This window comes from Galendromus occidentalis, unplaced genomic scaffold (genome assembly GCF_000255335.2).
Source record: "Galendromus occidentalis unplaced genomic scaffold, Mocc_1.1 scf7180000077519, whole genome shotgun sequence".
Lineage (NCBI taxonomy): Eukaryota > Metazoa > Arthropoda > Arachnida > Mesostigmata > Phytoseiidae > Galendromus > Galendromus occidentalis.
In genome coordinates this window covers 1-23,284 of record NW_003805507.1, presented here as the reverse complement: position 1 = coordinate 23,284, position 23,284 = coordinate 1, and the positions used below count along the sequence as shown (strand labels likewise).

General features: G+C 50.6%; 6 protein-coding genes and 1 pseudogene across 6 annotated transcripts; 3 read left to right on the top strand and 4 right to left on the bottom strand.

Annotated features, from left to right (window-relative positions):
- The first annotated feature begins 895 nt into the window (after positions 1–895).
- On the top strand, positions 896–3,348 carry msl-1 (male-specific lethal 1). Its single transcript, XM_029112601.1, has 6 exons — positions 896–1,050; positions 1,525–1,974; positions 2,094–2,295; positions 2,383–2,483; positions 2,592–2,759; positions 2,867–3,348. Exons 1-6 carry the CDS (start codon positions 1,046–1,048, stop codon positions 2,883–2,885), a joined length of 945 nt encoding a protein of 314 aa, XP_028968434.1. The 5' UTR covers positions 896–1,045; the 3' UTR covers positions 2,886–3,348.
- Positions 3,349–3,379: 31 nt separating this feature from the next.
- LOC100900362 (small ubiquitin-related modifier) lies at positions 3,380–5,143 on the bottom strand. Its single transcript, XM_003747408.1, has 3 exons — positions 4,772–5,143; positions 4,001–4,112; positions 3,380–3,741 (listed from the first exon to the last, which is right to left on the bottom strand). The coding sequence occupies exons 1-3, from the start codon at positions 4,793–4,795 to the stop codon at positions 3,557–3,559; spliced, it is 321 nt and encodes a 106-aa protein (XP_003747456.1). The 5' UTR covers positions 4,796–5,143; the 3' UTR covers positions 3,380–3,556.
- Positions 5,144–5,968: 825 nt separating this feature from the next.
- elg1 (enhanced level of genomic instability 1) lies at positions 5,969–9,994 on the bottom strand. Its single transcript, XM_018641028.2, has 9 exons — positions 9,712–9,994; positions 9,424–9,583; positions 8,827–8,935; positions 8,569–8,691; positions 7,603–8,486; positions 7,204–7,485; positions 6,919–7,053; positions 6,604–6,700; positions 5,969–6,531 (listed from the first exon to the last, which is right to left on the bottom strand). The coding sequence occupies exons 1-9, from the start codon at positions 9,992–9,994 to the stop codon at positions 6,310–6,312; spliced, it is 2,295 nt and encodes a 764-aa protein (XP_018496544.1). The 3' UTR covers positions 5,969–6,309.
- Positions 9,995–11,000: 1,006 nt separating this feature from the next.
- On the bottom strand, positions 11,001–16,589 carry Ubc6 (ubiquitin conjugating enzyme 6). The gene is made up of 3 exons (XM_003747407.1): positions 16,390–16,589; positions 13,275–13,560; positions 11,001–12,539 (listed from the first exon to the last, which is right to left on the bottom strand). The coding sequence occupies exons 1-3, from the start codon at positions 16,431–16,433 to the stop codon at positions 12,333–12,335; spliced, it is 537 nt and encodes a 178-aa protein (XP_003747455.1). The 5' UTR covers positions 16,434–16,589; the 3' UTR covers positions 11,001–12,332.
- Positions 16,590–17,529: 940 nt separating this feature from the next.
- Positions 17,530–19,288, bottom strand: Pdxk (pyridoxal kinase). The gene is made up of 7 exons (XM_003747406.1): positions 19,097–19,288; positions 18,929–19,005; positions 18,588–18,699; positions 18,326–18,492; positions 18,112–18,214; positions 17,824–18,012; positions 17,530–17,707 (listed from the first exon to the last, which is right to left on the bottom strand). Exons 1-7 carry the CDS (start codon positions 19,236–19,238, stop codon positions 17,601–17,603), a joined length of 897 nt encoding a protein of 298 aa, XP_003747454.1. The 5' UTR covers positions 19,239–19,288; the 3' UTR covers positions 17,530–17,600.
- A 1,018-nt stretch (positions 19,289–20,306) lies between these two features.
- On the top strand, positions 20,307–21,173 carry LOC100901083 (zinc finger matrin-type protein 2). Its single transcript, XM_003747411.1, has 2 exons — positions 20,307–20,338; positions 20,488–21,173. Exon 2 carries the CDS (start codon positions 20,538–20,540, stop codon positions 21,171–21,173), a length of 636 nt encoding a protein of 211 aa, XP_003747459.1. The 5' UTR covers positions 20,307–20,338; positions 20,488–20,537.
- Positions 21,174–21,824: 651 nt separating this feature from the next.
- On the top strand, positions 21,825–23,120 carry LOC100899935 (V-type proton ATPase subunit d-like; annotated as a pseudogene).
- Positions 23,121–23,284: the final 164 nt, after the last annotated feature.

Sequence of the window (23,284 nt, the reverse complement as noted above, 5' to 3'; positions counted from 1 at the left end):
GGACCCCGAGTGCGACAGACACGACTGGCGGAGGTACGGCAGGAACCAGTACAGCCTCCCGAACGGCGACCGGGATGGGCTCATCGATGAGTTCGTCTGTGGTCTGAAGGATGATCGCACTGCCTTCACCATAACTTGGTGGAGGCGTGGTTGTCGGGGCAGGTGGGGTGGTTGGCAAGAAGGAAGCCGAAGCAAAGGCTTCAAACATGCGGGTTGACGCGATGGTCTCCAGTCTATGTGAAGATCAGACCTGCTCCCCGACCCGGGCTTTCGTGCTGCGGGAGGTCACGATGATGGTTGTGGGGGCCTTCTCACGATTCCAGAAGTGAATCCTTAATCCAGCCCGCACCCCCTGCGAACCTCAGTGGCTCCTTCCCCAATTTCGGAGCACAAGCACCAGAATGAGTCATGTCCGGGCCAGGTTCTCCGAATGTCGACGCCGACTATTCGGGTGTGAAGATCGAGGAAGGGGCTCGAGTAAAGCTTTGAAACGATCTGCCATTGAGCCAATTTCGGGATGGATTCTCGGAGCGAGGAACCTGACCGCGCTCTCGTGATGTCTCTGGCTCTGATCGTAGGTCTTCCACGGATTTGGGAAAATTAGCTTCCAAAGCATACATGTGGAGATCAGAGAAATTCCTCTGACGCTTAGCGAAACAGGCTCTGCGGTTCTTCTCGGGATGATTTGATCAGGACCGAATTGATTGAACGGGTGCGAAGCCACGTGTGGAGAGGACTTCGGTCTTTGTGGACCTTATGGAAGCCACCGTGAAAGTATTGCCATTCAAAATACATTTGCGCGCCGTCGATGCAGAGGCGAGAACACGTGGAGAGAGTAGCGATAAACAGCAACAGTAGAGTGTAGAAGACACCCCAGCCTCATATCCCAGACCAGTCAAGCAACAACAACCGCCATGTTGAATATCGCTGTGCTTACTTCTCCTCTTCTATTTGCAAGATTTTCTGAATCGAGATCATTGTGAACCCCAACTACAGACTGTCTCAGGTCGGATGACTCTGAGGGCACACGGGATTTCTACCCTTGATGAGGTGAGTGGGAAAGCATCCAGCACACGCATTGTTTTCTATTCCCGCCCGTGAGATTCTGAGCCCGGTTTTCGAACGCTGGTGTGAGATCCCGCGTTTTTCTCTCCTGCCGCTGAGCTTTCGCCTCGGAGTTTCTGCGATGATTTTCGGAGCTCTGATCTGGCGAGCTTCTTCGGAGCCCTGAGCCAAACATGAATCCGTGGTCTCGATTTTGTGGTTGAATGAAACTCGCTACTTTCTCAACATGACTCATATCGGGGGTATCCCCTCTCCAAACACCAGAGTGGAGTCCGTACAACAGTTTGTAGAGGGCTCTCCTCTATCAATGCTTTTGTTGGGACATCATCGTCGAACCAACCGCAGAGCGCTTTTTTCGATTCGGAGATATCTCCAGTCAAGTCCATGAAGGCGAAGTGCCTTCCTCGAGCCAGGTCCAACGACAGTCTAGTCAGTGACAATTTACATTCCTTGATTCAGGGAACATGGGAACCGGGTGATGAGGCCGCTTGAAATAATGGGCCAAGCTCCAACGAAACCAAAGCTTCCTATACATGTGAGCAGGATGTCTTCAATCGTGGTCAAAAAGCGCCGCACCGAACTCGACATGCTGTCCGATTCGAACATCATAGAGTCGATAGGGATAACTCCAAGGAAGTTGCGACACAGTTTAGCCACGACGGAAAATGCGGACGCAAAACATAGGACCCCGGGGCCCGCCAGCCTGCCAAAGAATGGACCAAAATGCAATACGCCGTCGAAAGACGACATCATACGTCAGAAAGACGCAGAAATCGAAGAGCTACGGAAGCAGAACGAAGCTCTCCAGAGTCGTCTCGCTGAGATCGAAGCCAAATATAAAGAGTTTGTGCCCCCTCAGAACATTGTACCACACCGAAAGCGAAGCGGAACCGACGACAAAAAAACGAGGTAAGACATAGCTCATTCCCGAATTCTCGGTGCACTCTGCATTCAGGCATGGGCCGGCAAAGGTTAATGCCATGATTGGAAACACTGGTGAGCTCGCTCAAGGCAGACTTTTTATTAAGGAAGCCGATGCGGACAAACTCCGCTGTCTCGAAACTGGAAGTCGAAGACCACGAAACTCCCTTGATGACCTCAGCCTATTCGCTCTATCAAAGACCCTCCGAAACCTCAGAAAGCCAAGAAGCGACCGGAAACGTTGAAGTTCCGTCCTGGAGAGTGCTTCCCATTCCGAGCCAAAGTATTCCGAAACGAGATTGTGAAGAGGTACGCGATTCGGAAATCCTTGCAAACCTGAGGAATCTCGGCTTCAACTTCCTGATGGCACAGCTTCTGATATTCTGCCATTTACAGGTTACGAGTGACGAAACCTATTTGAGACGACATCTTAAATTGGAGACCGAAGAGCGTCGGAGGAAAAAGTGGGACCGACAGTGGATGTCGGAGCAGAAACGGTCAGTTGAGCTCTTCGAGCTTGCCAGGAAAGAGCTACACTATTTGAGTTCTGAATCTGCGGTTCCTATTCTCGGTACTCATCGGATCGCTTCGATTTGTCGTTCCAGGTTCGAGCGAGCGCGACGGAAACAATCCCGCGGCGCGACACAGACGGCTCCTCTGAAAGATCCTGTCCTGACTCTGTTCCCGTCTGGGAGTCGACTGCAGGCTGTGGAAATCAGTGAGAAGGTCCCCGTCGTCGCTTGGGGCTGTGCCGTTCCGTCTTTCCTGCCCAGGTGAGCATTGCATCAAGAATTATGCCAGATTGCATCCAGTTGAGGATCTCTCGGACCAGTTGAGAGACATCAGGGGTTCAGGCATCTCTAATGGATTTGACTTCCAGGGAGTTCTCAATGGATTGATTTGAAATAACAGGCCCGGATGGGCGCGGGATCGGAGAGAGTCATTTTGGCTTATCTTATCACTTGTTTTTACCTCTTGCATCTATGAACATGACGCACTCTGACGATAGTGGTCAGACTTCGAGATCATATGGGAAACCTCGGATTCCTCATGAACGATTAGGTTCGAATACATTTCATACCACCAAGATATTTTCGGAGTTCCGAAGCTGAGAATCTGACCCGACGAACTCTTCACACCTGACTATTCTCCGGAAGTATTTTTATCACTCGATGGGCCTGGAAGTCTATTTTTCCCAGACGACGCCTCAAGTCGGGCGGTCGCGCATTGTGCCACGAGATGTCACGGGTCCGGTTGACGAAAGGGGGCTGCGGTCTCGAACTGAGTTGCCTTACTCGATTCCGAGCCCCCATTGAATGATCCGTTTGTATATGTAAATATGTAAATTAAACTGAACATAGTGACACAGAAAAGACCTCTCGATGTTCGTGTATTCATTATGTACATCAGTCTATATTACATGTCCTGCTCGCTGAGAGTTGTTTACAGGTGGAGTTGGTCTCTCAGAGCTCTTTACGCTCCTTCGCTTGGTCAATTTACATCCAGTTACGTGTGACAAGAGCCACGGGAAAGTATGATTCGTCGATATCTTGACCTCGGTTTACTTGGATTAGCATGCCGACAGCCCGGGAAGCATGCCCCCAGTCTGCTCCACAAAAGCTTCAATGATATCGTCGTCTTCGAGAGACAGGTTCCGCGGTGTGTCGCTGTCAGAGACGGGGTTTCCGTCGAAGATCAGTCGTATCGAGCCAGCAGCCACGCCTACTCTCTCGGCGTAGTTCTTCTTGATTTTACCTGGGGAAAAGATCCAATGCATTCAACCTTCCTCGGAGGAACCCGATGAGACCCCAAGACATCGGCCTCGTTCGCTCTGGCCCCTCTCGGAAACGGTGTCGTCATCACCATTATCGGATGTCATCAGTGGTCTAAACGTAGGCGAATTCATCGATTCGTTGAAGCAAAGAAATTTCATATGAACATTTTGAGATGGAAAACTTGAGAGGCGACCGATGACGTTGAGAAACATGCTGCGTCTCCAAAAAAATTCACTCACTGAAGGGAGTTGTCATCTTCAATCGAAAATGGATTTCGTCGCCCTCTTGACCCTTGACTTTGAGCTTGATGAACTCCTTGTGCTCCGATGAACTAGAAGGTCCGCCCTGGTTCTGCAATGGGAGGAAGACTCGGGATTAGGATCACGGAGCTAGCTCATACGGACACAGGTCCCATGTGGATTGGAGATTCTCTCGAGCATACGGCAGTATAGAAGTGAGTGGCTTAGAGTGAAGAACCGTCGATGCTCGGATTCCGGAGTTCAGAAATACTCCAAGGAGTACGCTCCCACGCAGCTTTCCCCCATAGATGTACTGCAGGGACCCAATCTAAAGATTCACAACCCCTGTGCTGAGAATGTGAGAGTAGTTCACTCGAATGGAGGGGGCAGTGCATTGCAGATGTTTTCCTGTTTTTTTTCCTGGGGAACTCACTCCACGAGAAGCACGCTCCCTCCCCCTTTGATTCCACATGCGTCCCCATCAAAGGGGGACGACCGTTGATATTTACGCGATTTTCCGTCTACGGGAAACGTGCCTGCCCCAGAGCGTTGGGAGCGCCTCCCGAAAACCGGTGAAAACCGCTCAACGGTCTTTTCCGTACGCTATCGATGAAGAAACCGGGAGCATTCCTCCGTAGCGTCACGAAGAATATCCGGAGTGCTGAACACGCTCCCAGACCGCGACCGCTTCGCAGTGCTGGAGACTTTTCGCTGGCACTCCGCCCAAACGATCCGCAAGGACTTCCCTACGGGACAAGTTTCGGCACTCACCTCTCCTGATTCTGGATTACTCATTGTCTGTGCTGGATGGTCGGAGCTTCCAGAACTTCCAAGCAGCCTCCGAGAATACAAACCACCAACTAGGCCCCACCAGCTCTACCACGAAGGGTGGATGTTTGAGAAATCGAATCTCTCGACTGTCTCCGCGTCCGTGCACAGAAGTTCCTTCTCGCCGATCAGCAGAAGCTTTCTGCGAGCTGCACAGCTAACAAGACGTCAAGTTCGGCTCTAATGGCTCCTTAATTGTGCGGCGATCTCTCTGAACGACTCACACTTGTGATGGAGATAATGCACAATAGCGAATACGGAATCTTAGGGGAATAGCGGTCTGAAAGAACGCGAGGTAAAACTCAACAAAATTGTAATCTGTCGGCGGGAGAGTGAAGGCAATGATGAGGATGATCTTTGCTGAACGTTGAACGAGTCCCCAAGGCTATGGCACATGATCGAGCGCGATGATCTGATATCATCCGGATGAACATGAAATCCACAGAGATCCCGGGAATGAGTAGTTTCGCCTCGGACATTTTCGTCTAATAAGTACTAGAATGGAGACGGATAAATAATGGGTCCGTGAACCTACGCAAGCAGAGCCTACCCTCCACATCGGAGGCATGGTCCGGAAGCTCCGGCGGGCGAACGAGCCGTGCATGTAGCCGATAGAGCGGACAAAAAACCAGCCGAACACGTACGGGAAGATTCGCTCCGGCTCAGGACGTATCCTCCACGATATCCGTACTCAGATCTCGGAGACTCGGAAGCGCATCGCATTGCGATTGCGCAGCTCAAGCGAGGTCTCCCCCGCCTCAGTCGCGGTCTCTAACTGTGTTATCCACCGCTCGGAAAGACCTCCTGGATCTCGATCATACTGATTCAAGTTCCTCATCGATTTCGGGGATGATCCCCGATGGTCGCTCCATTCGAGCCTGAATTCCTTCCGTCATGCCCTTGAGTATGAGCCAGGGAACGATTCGCCAGGGATCAACCATCTCATTTATTGCCGAAATGCTACACGCAGATCTTCCCTGTTTCAATCGTCAGCAAACAAGGCGCTGTCGATATAATTGACGTCTTTGCCACCAATGAATGCGTCGTCGGGAGAAATGCTCATGCGCGAGGGCTATCTCTTGTAGGTTCTCGATGCAAGCTGATCTATGCGCTCTGTGTGGAGCGGATACAGACGAGGAATTAGAGTGAGCCTGTCATCCGTGCTTTCCCGGGGATGATCCCGGCATGTAATAAATGTGTGCATCCCCATGTCGTACGAATTCTTCGACATCATAAGTATCTATGAACCCTATGACTCAACTTTCCTGTTCGAGCAACTATGAACAAATGATACGTCAGTTCGTATTTCGAATTCAAAAGGGAATATCTGACTCTCTGTCGCTCTCTACATACAAATAATCCTTTCTAAGGGTCACGCACTACAGGAAAAAAGGCGGTCAACCGACAGATTCGGCCTGATAGGCATCGAGCACATACGGGGACTACGGCTTAACATTAGTTCTGCTTAGGACAGTCTAGCGTCAAGACCAAAATGCGGAAATTCGCGTCAGCTGCTCTGGTGAGAAATAGACCCCAATATTCGATAGATAGTGACTGAGACGATTGCCTCGTCGACTCTTCTCCCGTTTCTCATTCTCGGCGCAGCACATGGCTTTGAGGTAGTCGAGGTAAGTGAGACCCGTGCTGTGTCGGATGGGGAAATGTTGAAGGACGTCATCCAAACAGTTCTCGGACATTCGAACCTGTGGATCGATCGAGGCTGATTAGATCTCGGGTCGACATGAGACCGTCCATGAACGGAAAGAGAAACAAACCTTCTTCAGCTGCTTGTGAATGTCCCGGAATCCGAGAGAGTTTGCAACCCTGCACAATCGATGCTCTGACTGCTCGTTGACATCCAGAGCAGCGAATCTGCACGAAAATGATTGTTTTGATTTTCTAGGAATCGGCTCTGTGCACTGAGAGATGCGCATCGATTCAACGCAGAGGAGATGACGGGTGAAACTCCGATGATTTGCGACTCGACGACGGACTTTTGCGAGCAGAGATCGATATCGCGAAATATGACGGTAAGGTTTTCGATGATCTTGCTCGGAGTAGAGCGGGGACGAAGTGCGCAGCAGACTCACCTCTCAGAGATTCGGTTCAGCGAAACGCTCGTTTTCCCTAGGAGAACCACGGAACTCAATTCAAGCAAATCCTCCACGACCCGTTGGCTCGTCTCCTGGTTGTCCACAGGATGCTGTTTCATCCATCTTTTTGCTCTGCAATCGGGATGACGAGCAGTGAATGATATGTTTTCAGTTTTCACCACCCAAGTTCCCAGGCGTAGCCGTCGAATTGTCGACAATAGTCGTCCTGTCGGGAGAATATATTCAGTGAGACACTCAGCGTAGCTTAGACGGCAAACAAACCTCTCGTAGGACGGTAAGCACTCCTCCCCCATTCGTTTCAGACACCCCAGGAATAAGTCATTCGTCGAGAACTCGTCGAAGATACGAGCGAAGTCCTTCACTGTAGCCGACACGAATTCCGTGGGTCGTTTGAGAGTCTTATCCGGCAAAGTCGCGCCGTTGCTCGTATCGAGCATCACGTCATCGAATTCAAATGGGAGACAATCCTCCAGAGAGGCATACAGAGCGTTGAATCCCACTTTCTTGAAGGCGATGTGAATCTCGAGAGCGTCTTCAGTAGAGCTGGAAAGAGATCGGTTTTAAGCTCCACTCGGGAAGAAACCATCAATATGATATGACTCATTTCTATCCTTCATTTCTCCCCGTGTCTTGAGCTATGCTAAAGCGAGGAGTTCTTACCCTGATGTCACAAGGCCTCCGATCGTTTTGTTTGCAGGGTACACGGTTTGGAGTAAGCCCGATGATACGGTCTCGAATTCCATTTGAATCAACGACCGTCGAACGTCCGATGCCAAATATTGACACATAAACTCCACATTGTAGTCTGTCAGATCTCTGTTCTCTACGGCGCAGATGTTGCTTATCAATGACGCGACGTGGGATGGACTCGGTCGATGAAGTTCGACTAGAAGTGCATTCTGGAGAGACTTGCATCGTTTCACCACCCCTTCATAGCCCCGCGTCGCGGTGAGTATACACGGGATCTTCGAGCTCTTCAGAACGGTCTCCAAAGCCATCCAGAAGCCTTCATCTCCGTCGTCATCGAAAATCACGTCGACATCGTCAAAAAGTATAATGGTCGAACTGGAACACTTGATACTGCCGTCCGCGGCATTCGCGGCGCTCGATTGCCGGTACGTAGTGAGGATTTCTGGGCTCTCCGATGCGCATTTGGCCGAACTCTTCTTCTCAGCTGCGAAGAATGCCTTTATCGATGATCTCGAGATTTTTTCTTCGACCGCCGGCTCCTCTACGGCGATACTTTGCGTGGGAACTTCCTCGATACCGGACTTGGGCGTGACCGAGTTGAAGAAGCTCTTCAACGTTCCTCTCTTTTCTTTCACCGTGACGGCGTTTTTGAGCTTTTTACGGTTCTTCGAAGAACCGGATTGCGCGACCGGGGTCTGTGGGTTCGCGCATGGTGTCAATGTTGGCTTGAAGAAGGAGTTTATTCCTCCCTCCGCGACTTTGGTGCCTTTCACGTGCTGGCTTTGCGTAGCCTCCTGCAGATCTGCTAACACTCGCTTCCCGGGTCTTTCCGACGAGGAGTTCACTTCAAGTACCTAGAACGCAATGCAGCCGGATGATTGGAGACGTCATCGACACCCGGTCACCGCGATGTCTCACCGAGAGGCTCTGACTTACCGTGAATCCCGAACGCTTCGCTAGGTAATACACGAGAGAAGTTTTCCCGACGCCTGGAGGGCCCTTGATGAATAACGCGCTTGACGACGCTTCGCCTTGTAAACTGTCCGATGCGCTCGATCCCTGTTCAATCCAAAAACGATGGTTACACGGAAGTCTCCGAGGACGTGGAATTTGAAGATGGGCCGGAATGAGTTCCGAGCTCGATTCTTCGAAGGGGGCTGCGTCCCTGACATTCCGTGCTAGCGGTTCACTTACCGAGTCTCTGAGGGCACTCTTCTTCGTGGCGACTTTCCATTCGGTCAACCATCTCTCCACCCTTTCCACCGCGCTTCTGTTACCGACAAAATTTCCGAAAATGCTAGGACTGGAAGCGGTAAAACCGTCTTAATTCGAGTCTCCGGGTCCCCAGCCTCAGGGGTTGACGTAGGTCGTTTGTGGGACTAAGAGCAGGGCCGACACCTTTTGCACCTTTCTCTGTCCTTCGGTACCGAGGATTCTCGTTTCCCATTCATGAATTCGGAATTCGGGCAGCTTGACCGAGTGCAATACCCTCTGATCTCACGCAGGCACATTCCGTCGAGTCCAGAGAGTGCTTCCGGAGAGGGATGACAGCACTTTCACGGAGGAATTCCGCGCTTGCCGGGCTCCAGCCGGCGAAGAAACCCAGGTGAATCTTGGAAAAATGCAATGCGAGTGCAACTCCTAGCGCGAGCTTCACTTATCTTGTCTTAGCTAGGGGTAGATACTCTTCCGGAGCTCTCTCCGGAACAGAAGGGAAGTGCCGACTGTCCGATCGCATCGCGACTTTCAGGCCTGGGAGATTTCGGACTGGACGCGTTCGAGATCACATACCTATATTTCAGAGGCCATGTATCCTTCTGTTCGAAGGTACAGTCGTCTATTCCTGTGACAACCTCCTCAGTCCTCGCCGAGCTTTGGTGGCCGTTCGTCACCACTATGGGGGAATCCTCCACAACGAGAACGCTATGTTCTTCTTCCACGCTTTTTCTCGCTGCAACATGGTAAAAATTCCGGTCAATTGAGCACCCAAGGTAATGAGCGGCCCTTGGACGTCCACAAATCCGAACAGCCCGCATGAAACAGGCCGGAGAACACTCGAGAGAGACAAGAACAAATTACTTCTCTTGGTGTCAACTTTCTTTGGCGTTTTCAGGCCGTTCTTTCGTCCGAGTGGAGTCTCCACAGGATTCGTTGCATTAGAGGTCTTCGCAGTCTTTTTCAGTGGAGTTTTCGCAGTGGGAGGCTTCGACTTCTTTGAAGTCGAGTCCCGGATTTCCGGCGAACTGTCATCGTCTCCGATGTATGATCTTTTCCTGCATGATCGAACCCTCGGTGTTCTTCCGTTCGATGCGACCTGCGCGCTCATAATTCTCCTCAGATCGCTGCAATGGTGGAAGATCATCGTAGAAGGGATCCCGAATGGTTATGTCCTCAGAGATTCCGATAAATATCCGGAAGTTTCTTTCCCTCCGTGCTCCTGATGACATTCGATGAGCTCAACTCCGAACATTCTGCAGCGCTTATTTACCTGTCAGCGATTCTGCACTTTTGCGCGCATCATTCGAGATCCACAGAGTCACAATAAATTTTCTTGCGACAAAGGAAACTAAAGGGCTCGTATAAGAACACTCGTCGGAACAGCGAATGCTCGAACAACATCAGCTGATAGAGATTCCGCCAAAAATCGCGCTTCGGTTTAGGGAGGCCGGCGGCCGTGCGACGTTTCCCTCACTAGATGGCGCGTCGCTCGCTCGTTGTGCTCCAGCGCTCCTGTCGGATGCGAAAATTCCCGCGACTTGACCCCTCAAAAAGGTTGGTAGTCCAGGCTGACTCCGCCTGTGGTGATCGCGGACATTCATCGATGAGGAAAAAAGAGAGGAAACCTCATGCGGTGGTCAATATTTCTTCGACTCGGATTCGAATGCGTATAATGGAAAGCAGGCCATGGAACGGGGGCTCCTCGTTCCGTCATACGAGGAAGGCACCAACCGAATGATTCACGCTGGATTCCCGGGATCTATGGACTCGGTCGAGTCTCTGATCTCGTGAAGATTTCGATGGTCAGCTCCCGTTACCCGGAGAAGATGAGAACTTCGCTAGTCCCCTCCCCTGGAAGGCGATGTCGAATCAACTCACTCCGGTATCCGATGGAAGCATGACTTGAACGGTATTCCGATCAGAGAAGTCAGCGAAGCGCTTCACCCTGGTTTAAAAAAATTTGCTCGGAGACTGATCGTCTCTGCGAGGGATTTGTCGGGGCCACCTGAGTCGACCGGAGCTGTGATAATTTCCTTAGCCTAATTCATCGTTGAGGAGAAAACTCTGCAGGAATTCGATCCGCGATTGAGCTGCAGGAAACGCTGACCAATTTGAGATGGACTGATGGAGCACTGAGAGAAAAGTCACAGGTGAATTTGACAATAAATGTTGTTTACGCTCTTTATTTTATACAAGTTTTGGTGAAACGCCTCCTCCATTTGCGAGTCGATCATGCTTCGCGTCAAATGGTTTCCGGTGGCTTGATTCAGGCGTTCTTCTCGCTTTTCCACGTTATTACTTGGTTTCTAAATTCTTATCCTCTCTTTTATTCGCTTCCTTTCTGTTTCAAGTTGAAATTCGGATTCGCCGACCCGCTAGGAAACTAAGGGCCTGTTATCAAACCCAACAAGCCCGAGAGATTAGAAGAACATTCGATCGATCTCTAAACGTTACCAGTGCAGCGCAACGAGGCGAGTACGGGACAGAGGGTCAGATTTTACGCATTTCCGCGCGACTACATCGAATATGGCTCGTCAGATCTGTCCCGCTGATCAGGTTTTCCGCTTAGAGATCGATCATCATCCGTGAGTCATAGGTGTATGTATTTACAACAGACTACAATCAGCCAGAAACTCGTGTTTCCAGGGATCGGATCGCCGCTGGGAGGAGCTCATCTCGAAGATTACCAGGATTTAGTCCCGAATCCTTTCCTTCCCCAGAAACGGCATTTGGTGCGCCGCGCTCCGGAACGACGATCCCGTAGCTGCTCTCTGGCGAACTTAAGGTACTTCAATTGCCGAGATTGGAGTAGCGGTTTCAGAAGAAATTGGGAAGACGCTTTCCGCCAAAGGATGAGGGAGGAGTCAGAGGAAGCTATCGGGCCTATAGGTCTCGAGGAAAAATTTCAATAGGGCGAAGAAGAAACATTTGAGGAAAGGAGCTACGTGCCCAGAAGATTCTCTGCGCTGCGCGTTCCCTACCGACAATTGTCTCCGGCTCTATTCTGGATGATACTTCCAAGGCGTTCCGATCCCAGTATGCTTTCAGCGTCTGGCATGTTAATATGCATCATACTTTTCAAAAAAACAAGGATTCGCTTCCAACATTTTCCTGCTGTGAATGGTTGTCGTTTGCTCGCTGGGGAAAATTTTCTGAGCTGTTCGGCTCTCCAAGGAAATCCCGAGGTGTACTTTCATCAAATCGAATCTTTTAATGGACGGTCATCGGGACAAACCGATTCAATGTCTTGGATACTAGACTATAATTGCTGTTGTCGCCCCTCGAAGGCTTACTTCGTTTGTTTATATAATGTGTCAATCGGATAGAGCTTCAGTTTCCCTCGGGACTCGCTTTCGAATTCTTTCCGTCCTTTAGTCTGCGGTTTCATCGATATTTCGTGGTTTCTGTGTTTCAACTGTCTGTTTTGCGAATGTTGGTTGCTGCTGTTACGGTTTTGTTGTGGCTGCTTCTAGAAGTTGACCCTAGGAGTTGCTAGTTCCCGAGCCTTGAGCTCCGGTGGTGGTAGGTTCCTTTTTCGAGTTGCTGGCGTCCTCCTCATCATTAAAATTATGCCACGACTGCTCGACTATTGCCTCGACCCGCTTCTCGTATTCTCGGCGATTCTCTTGGTACAGTTGCGCCGCTAATGAGTTCGCGGGACTGTTGGGGTTCGGCTCATCCAGGAGCGACTGAAATGTAACAGAGGACTTGAGTAAAAGGATCTCCCGCGCATTTGGAGCGCTCAGGGTGAAATCTAGGACGGATCGGTCTCTGAAATAACTGAAAGTCTGACATTGTACTGAACTACAAGCGGATTCAGGATTTTTTTCTCTCCTGTGTCCAGCTCTCTGGATAGTCGCTCTCTGACGCGCTATGATTTCCTCAAAGCCGAGCTTCAGGAATGCCGCGCAAAAGCCTCAAGGAAAGAACCTACAAGCAGCTCATGTACCAGACCTCGCTAGCTATTCAGATCGTCGGACCCAAATCGTGGTGGTCGTGGAAGCATGAAGTGCTTTCTTTCCGTCCCGGAAAGGTCACTGACCTCTAGCGACAGTATTCGCTTGTCAGTGCTGTTGAACAATTGTCGAGCGACACATCGAGTGAATGCACGAGCCCGAGATAATATTCCCTTTTCGTCCCAATTGATAGAGCTCACACCCGTGACCAGTGTTTATGGATCCTCAGTTCGGATACGAACTGGAAAGACTTCTGTTCCGCGGACCCTTCCCGAGCTACAACTCTGAGAGTCAGCCATCCAGCACGCTTTCATAGGGATTTGTCAATTTCGCCGGAGCGACGAGGGAGGACTAATTAGGCGGATCGGAAGAGAATCGCTTCCTTCCACATATATGAGATCAGAACCTAGATCGGAGGAAGCTTCGAGCATGCCTACGAGCGGATAGCGAGCAGGGATAGGTACCCACCTGAATTGAGGTAAGAATAGCAGATACGTCATACGTCGGACTCCATCTATTCTGTAGAATGTCCAGACAGATACTTCCATCAGCGTAGACGTTGGGATGGAACATCTTTGACACGAAACGAACCGTCGGTGGCTTGTTTGGGTATTCTTCTGTGAACTCTAGAGTTAACTTGAAGGTGCCGTCCTCAAAGGGTGTGTCGTGCGGCCCGAAAATTACGGCATTCCAGATCATTATGTTGTTGTCCGTGGGCGCCCCTGAGACACCCGAGGGGGGATCGTCTTGCAATCTGTAATCGAAAATTCAATTTGTTTTACCACCACAGACGATATGAGAGAATGGGGACCGCGATCAGACAATGCGGGAAAAGCGCAGCATTTTTCTTAGACATTCGCGCATTCCCGTACGAAATGAATACTCCAAGGCAATGGGACTCGGCACGACCATCTTCGCCCCCCCTCCTTCTCAGCTTCGAATGCTGACCGCAGGATCTGATATCATCGAGAGGCGTTATCGATTCCCTGCTCCTCGTGTGCTCATCGTGTCTCAGCTGGATTCGGGAGGAACCGCGGCGCTACGACTCGAAAGTCACCGTTGGTAGAGATATCCGAGACTCGTGACGACGACATGCGTCTCATCGAAGACTGACAGCCTGGATTTGGATTCTCAACTCATGGGGCAGATACAGCGAGGCCGTGGGTTCAGTCAGCTTCGGACCATTCTGCGAAAGTTGCCCCGCAAGACCTCAGAATCAGGATCGCGTCCTGCTGCATCCGCTATCGAGTGCGCTTCTTCCGTATGACATTACCAGGTACGTGTCTCATTCTCGCCATACCACCAAACCAGAATCGAGCAGCGCACATCGCCTGTCTTGCCCTCAAGGTGAGACTCGATGACGTCACGCAAGCTAGCGATCCGAGCTGCGAAACGCTCTGTGGCTTCGACATTGTTTATACCTGTCTTCTGTGAGCAAGAATGCCCTTGTACTCATTCGTCTGATTGTCTTGTTTCCTTGCCCGATACTACGTTGTGGGCTATGTTGGTTCCACAGCACCCGAAGTTTGGCACCCGAATTACTCCATAGCCTCCCGAGCGGTCGAGCCAACTACGATTGTTATGAACGCTCGAGTTGAGGACAAAAATTCCTGACGAAAGCATTGCTCTCCGTCAGATATAATTAAGTCCAATCATCAACTCAAAACAGCCCACATAGATTGTTCTTGAGCAGCGTAGTGCAATTGCTCGTTTACGAGCCAGCAGCATAATCCACCGACTGAACCGCAGACAGAGCCCCGAACCCAATGATACGCCGATTGAATTGCGAATCTTTTGAGCGTTGGGAATCACTGCCCTGCGATGCATCCTCTCCGGGGACTCGACAAATCTCGAGAATAATCCGCGGGTAGATAGACGGGATGCGATCCCGATTGATGGAGGGACATACTCACAACGGCTGAGATAGACGGACCCTCATACTTGGAATGGAATTCTTCGGAATATGATCCTCAGCGCGCTGTGAGATACCGAGTCGAGCAGGGGAATCACGACCAGACTTCCGAAGTTTTTCATGGGGAGGAAACGTAGGGAAAAAATCGCGATTCGGCTCGTACTGAATCGAACACAGCCGACTGAGAGCGCTCACATCTTGCGCCATCGTCATCGGAAAGCGTGCCTCCACACACGGCTGGAACACCGGAGCACTTGCAACGCGCGAAACGAGTGAAAAATTTGATTCCTTCCAAGACCTGAGTCGACGAGTAAAAGAGTCAGGCGGTGAGCTCTCCTCGGTGGAGGTTTCGGAGTACTTAAGGGGAACTGTGGTCAATCGGAGCCACTCCTCGGAGGCTCGACAAGATTCATACGGTAAGGGGGTCAGAATCCCAGTATCTACGCTCCCAAGAGTCCTACGACTACTGCCATCGCAATCAGGGTGGACAGAGCGCACAGAAGATGGAAGACTCAGGGCCGAGGAAGTCGATTCGTGATGCGCGTATCGGGTACGTTAGCGAAATGCTTCAGAATCTCGCTTACCCGACGCTTTCTCCAGTGAAAACAAATCGCAGCGAGTGCCAAACACTAGTGCCGCCAGTGCCGCTGCGTCGAATGTCCTTGACGTCATATTTTAGTAGCTGTCGCAAGGGCCAACCAGCGAGCTAACGAAGCAAGCTGCCAACCAGGGTGGTCACCTGTTCCGCCGAAGGAACTTTTGTTCCGATGAGCGTCGAAGGGGTCACTTATGAGCAGTGGACAATCGTCATGAGAAAGCCGGAAATCCTGTCTCTTGGTGAACATCGAAACCTCGATATTCGACGGCGAGTGGGTATAATCTTTCAAGTGTGAGTGGGAGCTTCGCGTAGGGAGTCATGTTTCAAGAAAGTTCTGGAAAGCACGCAACCGAGTGCATTCTCACCGAGCTTATCTGCTCGATACTGACCCCATGAAACTCACCCCTCGGATCACTTCATCGGTGAATTGAGGCGCGATCGATACTTTATGATGAGACCGTTCTCCTCAACAAATGAATGCGGATGCGTGTGTGAGAACCAATCTCCCTCTATCTCGGCAACTCATGCTCGCATCTCCGCGTGTCGCGATGAGACATCGTTTTCAAGTGACGCAACGAGCAATTGGTTTGAGGAATAAACTCCGCATTGAACACAATAGCGACATTTCGTTCGTCTTTAGCCCTACCCACTGCGACTTGGGCTGTTGGCATACATTCAACTGTCTCGAGCTCTGAGCCAACATCGGATGCGATTGCCGAGCAGAATCTGTTTGCACAGGGACTCGTGAGCCTTACGGAGCACGACGCAAGTCGTATTTTCCCAGAGCTCGCCCACTCTCGAGCTCCCCAGATGTTGGATCGGGGTTTGAAGCAGTCGATGATGACGCATACTGACGGGATTTCGTCGAGACAGCAGTCGAATCTTCCGAAATCCACGATTTCCTCGATCGCTTCGCGATGTCATGGCTCTCACCATAAGGAACCCTGCCCGTTCAAGGAAGAAGTATGACTGGGCAGGCAGGACCTCGATCGAAAGAAGGCTCTCAACTTCCCTCTCTGAGATTCACATTGAATTCGTCGAAAGGTCCGGAAAAACTTATCGCAGCATCTCACCTCTTGAAGTCTCTCATGAGACGCCGTCTTGCTGGTGTCGACATGTCTGGAAGTATGCACTGGGGATCCGAACACGCGAAAAAATTACACTTAAGGAGTTTAGTCCAGCGCTGCCGCTGGGAGAATATGTCGAAAGGTTACTCTCTAGCAGACACACACACACGCACAGCACCACACGACGATCGGTCGTTCGGACGAACGGACGGACCTCTCGTCTCGACAGACTGGGGCTGCGCACTGGTCGCGAATGAACGCATGATTCGACGAAGCGGGCGCTTCGAGCGGAATCAAACAAAGAAGTCGGAAGCAATGAGGAGCAATAAAAATGAAATCATTATGGATGGAGAAGCATGTTCTTCAATGAGAACCGAGCATTATCCGGCTGGAGAGCTACTCCTCAGAGAGATTGCTATTCCGCGAACGCGGAGAAAAAATGAGGATCAATGAGTGGCACATTCATAGCGCGAATAGATATTCCCGTTGCAATGAAAGGTGGACTTGATAGCGGACGCTCTCGATCCCAGCTCGGTGCCATGAGAGGTCGTATGGTAAACCGAGAGTCATCTCGAGGCCTCCGAGGATTCTCAAAGCATGAAGCCTCTTTAGCCTGAAGAAGTTTCCGGACTCGACTGGGATCCTGCCAGATTTTCCGAATCGTTCATGGTATGTTTCCCCCATAAGAGAGGAGTCGGTCCATGATGGGCATGCTCGGTTGTCTTCGAGAGCTCAGCTCGATCTCCTCTGTACTTGGGGATGCTCATAACAACCGCTGAGGAGAACTCTGTGCCATAGCAGGATCCTCGGATCAGGTCCGCGGACGGAATGCACAAAAAATATTGGATGAGCCCATTCAGGTAATATTTATTGTATCTTTCCTAGATCCGGCCTCCAAACTACAACAAGCACCGGAGGAGTACACGGCATAGGCACCGAGGATTTCGGCAAGAGGGAGTGCTGCCCCGACGAAACTTATTTCTCCAGAAACTCCTCGTGTCTCTGCCTTTATCAGTCTCGGGTCACGACCAAGCTTCGAACATACATAGTTGGCGATCTTCGGGAGGATCAGTACATTCTCCGCAATCTTTATCGGCTCCTGATCGCTGCAGATCTAGGGTTTCGGGGAGGTCGTCGAGTCTTCAATCGCACCGCGTCATTCATACCAATCAGGGATCGAGCATCAATATCCGTTTTCCGAACCGAATTTCGCCATTTCAGAACTTAGCTGCTGCGATGGTCTCCGGCGGCTTCATTATCGTCGATAGGTTCTGTACAAGTCGGAGCTCCGAGCAGGCAGACTCCGGCAAATCGGGATTGGACTCTGGGGAAGAAGTTCGGTTTGGATTCATTTCGATGCGTACTGTAGAAAACCCGAATAGAGATCTTTGTCGTCGGGGTCGTCGACACAGTGAGACGGGGAATACTCCTCTCGAATACCTTTCAACTCCGCGCTGTGGGCCATAGTGTCTTTTATGACGACGTGAACGCTGTTAACAGCGTTCTTTACAGCACTTTCGAAACATCCACTCAGAGTATTCCATGCCAAAGTCGTGGCCGCGAACAGATCTCCGGTTCCAACCAGCTGAACGGGCAGTTTTGGGATATTCAGCTTGAATCGGCTCCTGTCTGCGGACACGATACGGAGTTATTCCGACGGACATCATTCGGAAAGCTCCTCGGATTCGTTTGAAATTCTATATTCGTGCAAGATGACGTGAGACCGACCTTTCCTGCAGGATCCGAAACAAGTTATATAGTGGCCTTGCGAAGAATCCGCAGACGAAACGGTGATTTTGGGCACGCCCATATCATGAAGTTTATCAATCGCCTGTAATAGACATCCATTTAAATCAACTCGGGATCAAGGCTCCATTCGAGAACTCTAACCGCTCACCGAAATGAGGGTTCAGGAGGGAAATGTTCGTTGTAAACTCGCTACCTTCAATATGTTCGATTCGGTCGAGACGTCCATACCGGTGAGTTCCCCGAGCTCGAATTGATTCGGTGTCAAGATGTCGCAGAGAGGAAGCAGAAGCTTACGATATTCTTCCGTCAATTCCGGTGGGACGTAGAACTCGCCGTTATCGCCGAGGACGGGATCACAAACTGTCGGTTTATGGAAGTTTTTGTTGAATTACTTCGAGGTCTCCTCGCGCGGTCAATAAGACTCCTGGGACCTCTGATTCCTCGGATAAACTCACGATAAATGGCGTTCGGATTTCGACTCTTCAGGTCGCCGACTATGAGTGCCAGCTTCCGGATGAAATCCACACTCGCGACGTATCCTGTGAGTACGTGGGAGTATTGGGCTATCTGAAATTGGGTTGGACCGATTCTAGTCTTAAAGCCACCAATTTCGGGCGTACACGATGGGAGTTCGAGGGAAACAGGTATCAAAACCAAGTCGGAGAAGAACTAATTATCTGCGCGAAAAATTCGACTGAGTGAGACCAGCCCTCCGAAGCTTCAGCCACCACTATATGCTCAAGCATATCCTCGAGAATGTTCTCGGAATCAGGCGTTCTATCCTCCGGAAACCTACATTGTTGACTTTCAGCCCTTCGTAGAGATCACCGAGCTCTTTCGCGGACACTTTCGTTCCTGTCATATGTGGGTAGCCTGCGAAGAGGAACGGAAGGATATTTTATGCCGAGAGGCATGAGTTCCTCGATCATCCCCGAGCGTGGAAATCCTTCAATAATTGTCTCACCTGTATGGTTCGAAAATTGAACAGAATTGATGAAATCCACTTCGAATCCCAGCACTTGCAGAGGGAGAACAGCACATCTGTTCCCCGCGTATCCGTGTACCACATGAGACTGGATTGAGAGAATTCGTCTGTCTGCATACATGACGATGATGACCTGGGATTGCGAGTCTGGAGCTTTAAAGATACGACGGCGTGACTAGTTTCCCCCGTTCACGAACTATAGTTTTGTGAGAGCCAGGCAGTAGCCAAACTCCATCTCCGAATGTCGTCACGCTGAAGCAAGCAACATCCTCGCAAGATTGTCCTCGCCATCGTAGCCGCTCGAAACCGCGACAGCAATCTCGCTCCAGTCAGTCACTGTTTCATTAGCCGCAGCGCTCAAATCACCAGAACGTTCACTGATTCCGATCCAGCAGTGACGATTCCCGAATACTGTTTTGCGCCTCTCTCTCCTGCGCTCTGTAGCTCGGACCGTCGGAATCCGGAATCGCCAAAAGTGTTCGACTCAGCGCAGATGCGAGACATCCGGAGGATTTTCTAGACCCGGCTCACCAGAAAAAAGCGAATAAGCGAGGTTTCCTTCCGGAGGATATGTGTGAGCCTCAGCTCCGAGCTCTCACCTAGAGATTCCTGATTCGGGACCCTTGAGAATCGTTCTTTTCCTTGCGAAGGAGCGTTAATGGCTCGCTCGCAGAGACGCTCTCGCCGCGAAGTAAATCCGGCGACTTCACTGAGTAGGAGGACAGGTTTTCCCAAAACGGTGCCTCATTCCTAGCGCTCCAGAGGTTTGGTAACGCGGAATTCGCTCGGGAAGCCCGGCGGCATCCCCGTCGAGTTTGTTCCAGATCTCAGCTGCTCCGATGCCTCGGAGCCGGTGCGGCAGCTCAGGAATTCGTCGTCGGCTGAAACTTCTGTTGTGTTTTGAAGCTCGCGCCAAGACTCCTCCTCCTCCTCCTCGCCAATAACTCGGACTCAAGAACCTCAGATTCTTCCCCGGGGATATCCCGGGTTCTCCAGTACCCGGGGAGCTCACAAGCGCAGAAGTCTCAAGTTCCTATCCGGTAAGCACTCCTTTTAGAAATGATAGTACAAAGTAGGTCGAGAAATCAAGAGCGCCACCTCCTCTGTCGCGCGGAACATTTAGTCGGAGAGAGGGACGAAGAAAGGGTCAGCTTGTTTGTTGTGTTCATAAGAGCAGCAGCGCTGGCTCGACACTCGACGCGACACCCCTCGAAAGACTTGGTAATTGGTTTTTCTTACTTCCTTTTTTTTACTTGGTACATTCCGGGTTCTGGAGCAGATGTATATGAGTTGTATGTATACGTATATGACTGATGTTCCAAGTCCATTGTTATGTGGACTAGGATTTGACGCTGCACATTCGTATCTAGGTGTTCCTAGCTCAAGTTCTCCGGTAAACTGACAATCCCACTCGTCAGCAATGAGCCTCCCGAATCCCGGTGATCACAGAAGAAAATGGGATCGTGACGAATACGAAAAGCGGGCGAAGGAACGCGCCGAAGGAGACAACGAGAAACGATCGTTGTCAGACGACGATGAAGACGGATGCGGACCCAGCGTCGGACCTTCGAGCTCGCGCGAGAAGAAGCCGCAGCGCGAATTGCTCAAACCACGACAATATAAAGTGGATCTCGACTCACGCTTGGGTAAGACGACAGTCATATCGAAAACAGCCGACCATTCGCAAGCCGGCGGCTATTACTGCAATGTATGTGACTGCGTTGTCAAGGATTCGATCAATTTCCTCGATCACATCAACGGCAAGAAGCATCAGAGGAATCTGGGTATGTCAATGAAAGTGGAGAGATCCTCGCTGGACCAAGTGAAAAACCGGCTCGAGATGAATCGCAGGAAGGTTGAGGAGAAGAAGAAGGAGTACAACCTGAGCGAAAGGATACGGGAAGTCGAAGAGGAGACTGAACGTATGAAGGAACACCAGAAGGAGAAGAAGAAGGAAAAAAGAAGAAAAATTGACTCCGAGGACCAGGGCCTGGACCCTGACATGGCGGCGATGATGGGGTTCTCAGGTTTCGGGGGTAGCAAAAAAAACAACTAGAGCTCGCCCACCTCACTTACTGTCACGCGGGGTCTCCAGAAATGTTTGCTTGTGTACATAAGTTTCGGAGATGAAAGAGAAATTGTGTTTATTGATGGAATAAAACAAAGAGGTTTGTAAGATCCGATAGGCCCGTGCTCTCGCTACAAGCAATTCTGGTTACCGTGTCATGATGATGTCGCTGAATTTCCCTTAGAGCCCTCAAAGCCTTCTTCGGCGGGCTCCACCAGGCTGCACAGTGCCCGAAGGCGCTGACTGTACGATACTAAAGACACCCATTGACCGTGAGCGCCTGGATATACGAGATGCATCGACAGGTACAGATATTCGATTTAGACTTCCTCTCGTATCGCTCGCCGACCTCCTCGCCTAGACTCCAAGCCCTGGAGCCATCGCTCCTTTCGCTGAACATCGGAAAGAAGTCTCCTTGGCTCAGACGTCCAAACATAGGAGCGTACAACCCCGTCGACGGCATGGATTCTCGACTGGTAACTGTTCAATTGACTGCTCGAACTTCGCCCGTTTGAAAGAGGCGGGTTGTCCGTCGTCTGCTTCAACATTCCGAAAACCTGTAGGCGAGGAGGAATTATTTGGAAAAAGACGGTTTCTCTGTAGAAGGAAGAGAGAAGACTGTCGTCGTGAAGCAGCGGTTCACAGTGTCTCTCGAGCGTACGTGCCCACCAACCTATTCTCAATCCCATGCGACACCGTTCTCGTCCGAGATAAGACTCCTGTCGTCTACGAAATGCTGGACGAGCTTCTGTTCAACAAAGAATTCGGCTACTTGGAAGGCTTCGTCCGGGGCTTGAAAAATGGGATCCTTCGTCAAGCGGATTACAACAACTTGGTGCAGTGCGAGACACTCGAAGACATAAAAGTGCATTTGCATTCAACAGACTACGGTAACTTACTCGCTAATGAAGCATCACCTCTTGCCGTGTCGAACATAGACGATAAACTCCGGGAGAAGCTCGTGGTGGAGTTCCAGTACATGAGGAAAAATGCGACAGGGAAACTGGCGACATTTCTGGATTTCATCACGTATTCATACATGATTGACACATCATCCTGCTTATAACAGGGGCGCTCCATCAGCGGCCGCTGAACGAACTGATGTCCAAATGTCACCCTCTCGGATCCTTCGATGAGATGAGGGCGATTGAAATCGCTCAAACCCCCGCTGAACTGTACAACGCGGTGATCATCGACACTCCCCTGGCTCCTTTCTTCCAAGACTGTCTGCTGGAACAGGATCTGAACGAGATGAATATCGAGATCATTCGGAACAAACTCTACCGCGCCTATCTTGAAGCGTTTTATAAATTCTGTGAAGAAATCGGAGGAACCACGGCGACGGTCATGTGCGAGATCTTGGCTTTCGAGGCTGATCGTCGAGCGTTCACTATCACGATGAACTCCTTCGGGACCGAACTCGAACGAGACGAACGCATGGCTCTGCTGCCTCGATGTGGGAAACTCAATCCCGATGGGTTGGCTGCGCTTGCGAGAGCCGAAGACCTGTTCCAAGTGAAAAGCATCGCCGAGTGCTACGTCGAGTATAGTGAGCCATTCGAGAACGAGAGTGGCGATAAGACTTTTGAAGATAAGTTATTCGAGTACGAAGTGGATCTGACTGTGAAGTCATTCATGCAGCAATTTCACTTTGGTCTCTATTACGCTATTGTCAAACTCAAGGAGCAAGAAGCCAGGAACATAGTGTGGATTTCAGAATGTGTCGCTCAAAGACACCGGTCCAAAATCGAGAATTATATCCCAATACTACCCTGATATTGATTGTCTCTATAATATTACTGTCTCTTGAGATTTCCCTTATCCGAGATCAAGGCCTCATCTCTTCGCCATCGGGACCAAACCAATGTCGACGACTCATTCGGGTCGCCAATGGAAGGCACCGGGAATTGCTCCCCAGAACCCCCTCCCTCTCATCCACTATTGAAAAGTTCAAAAAGCTCAACTTTTTTCCCGAGAACAAAGGCGTGAACCGCCCTTACTTTGTTATATATTCGATGAGAGAGCAAAGTATGTATCATATATAGTTCGTGAGTTCCGCGAGAAGCCAGATAGATATCAAGGTCCAGATCGCTTGTGAA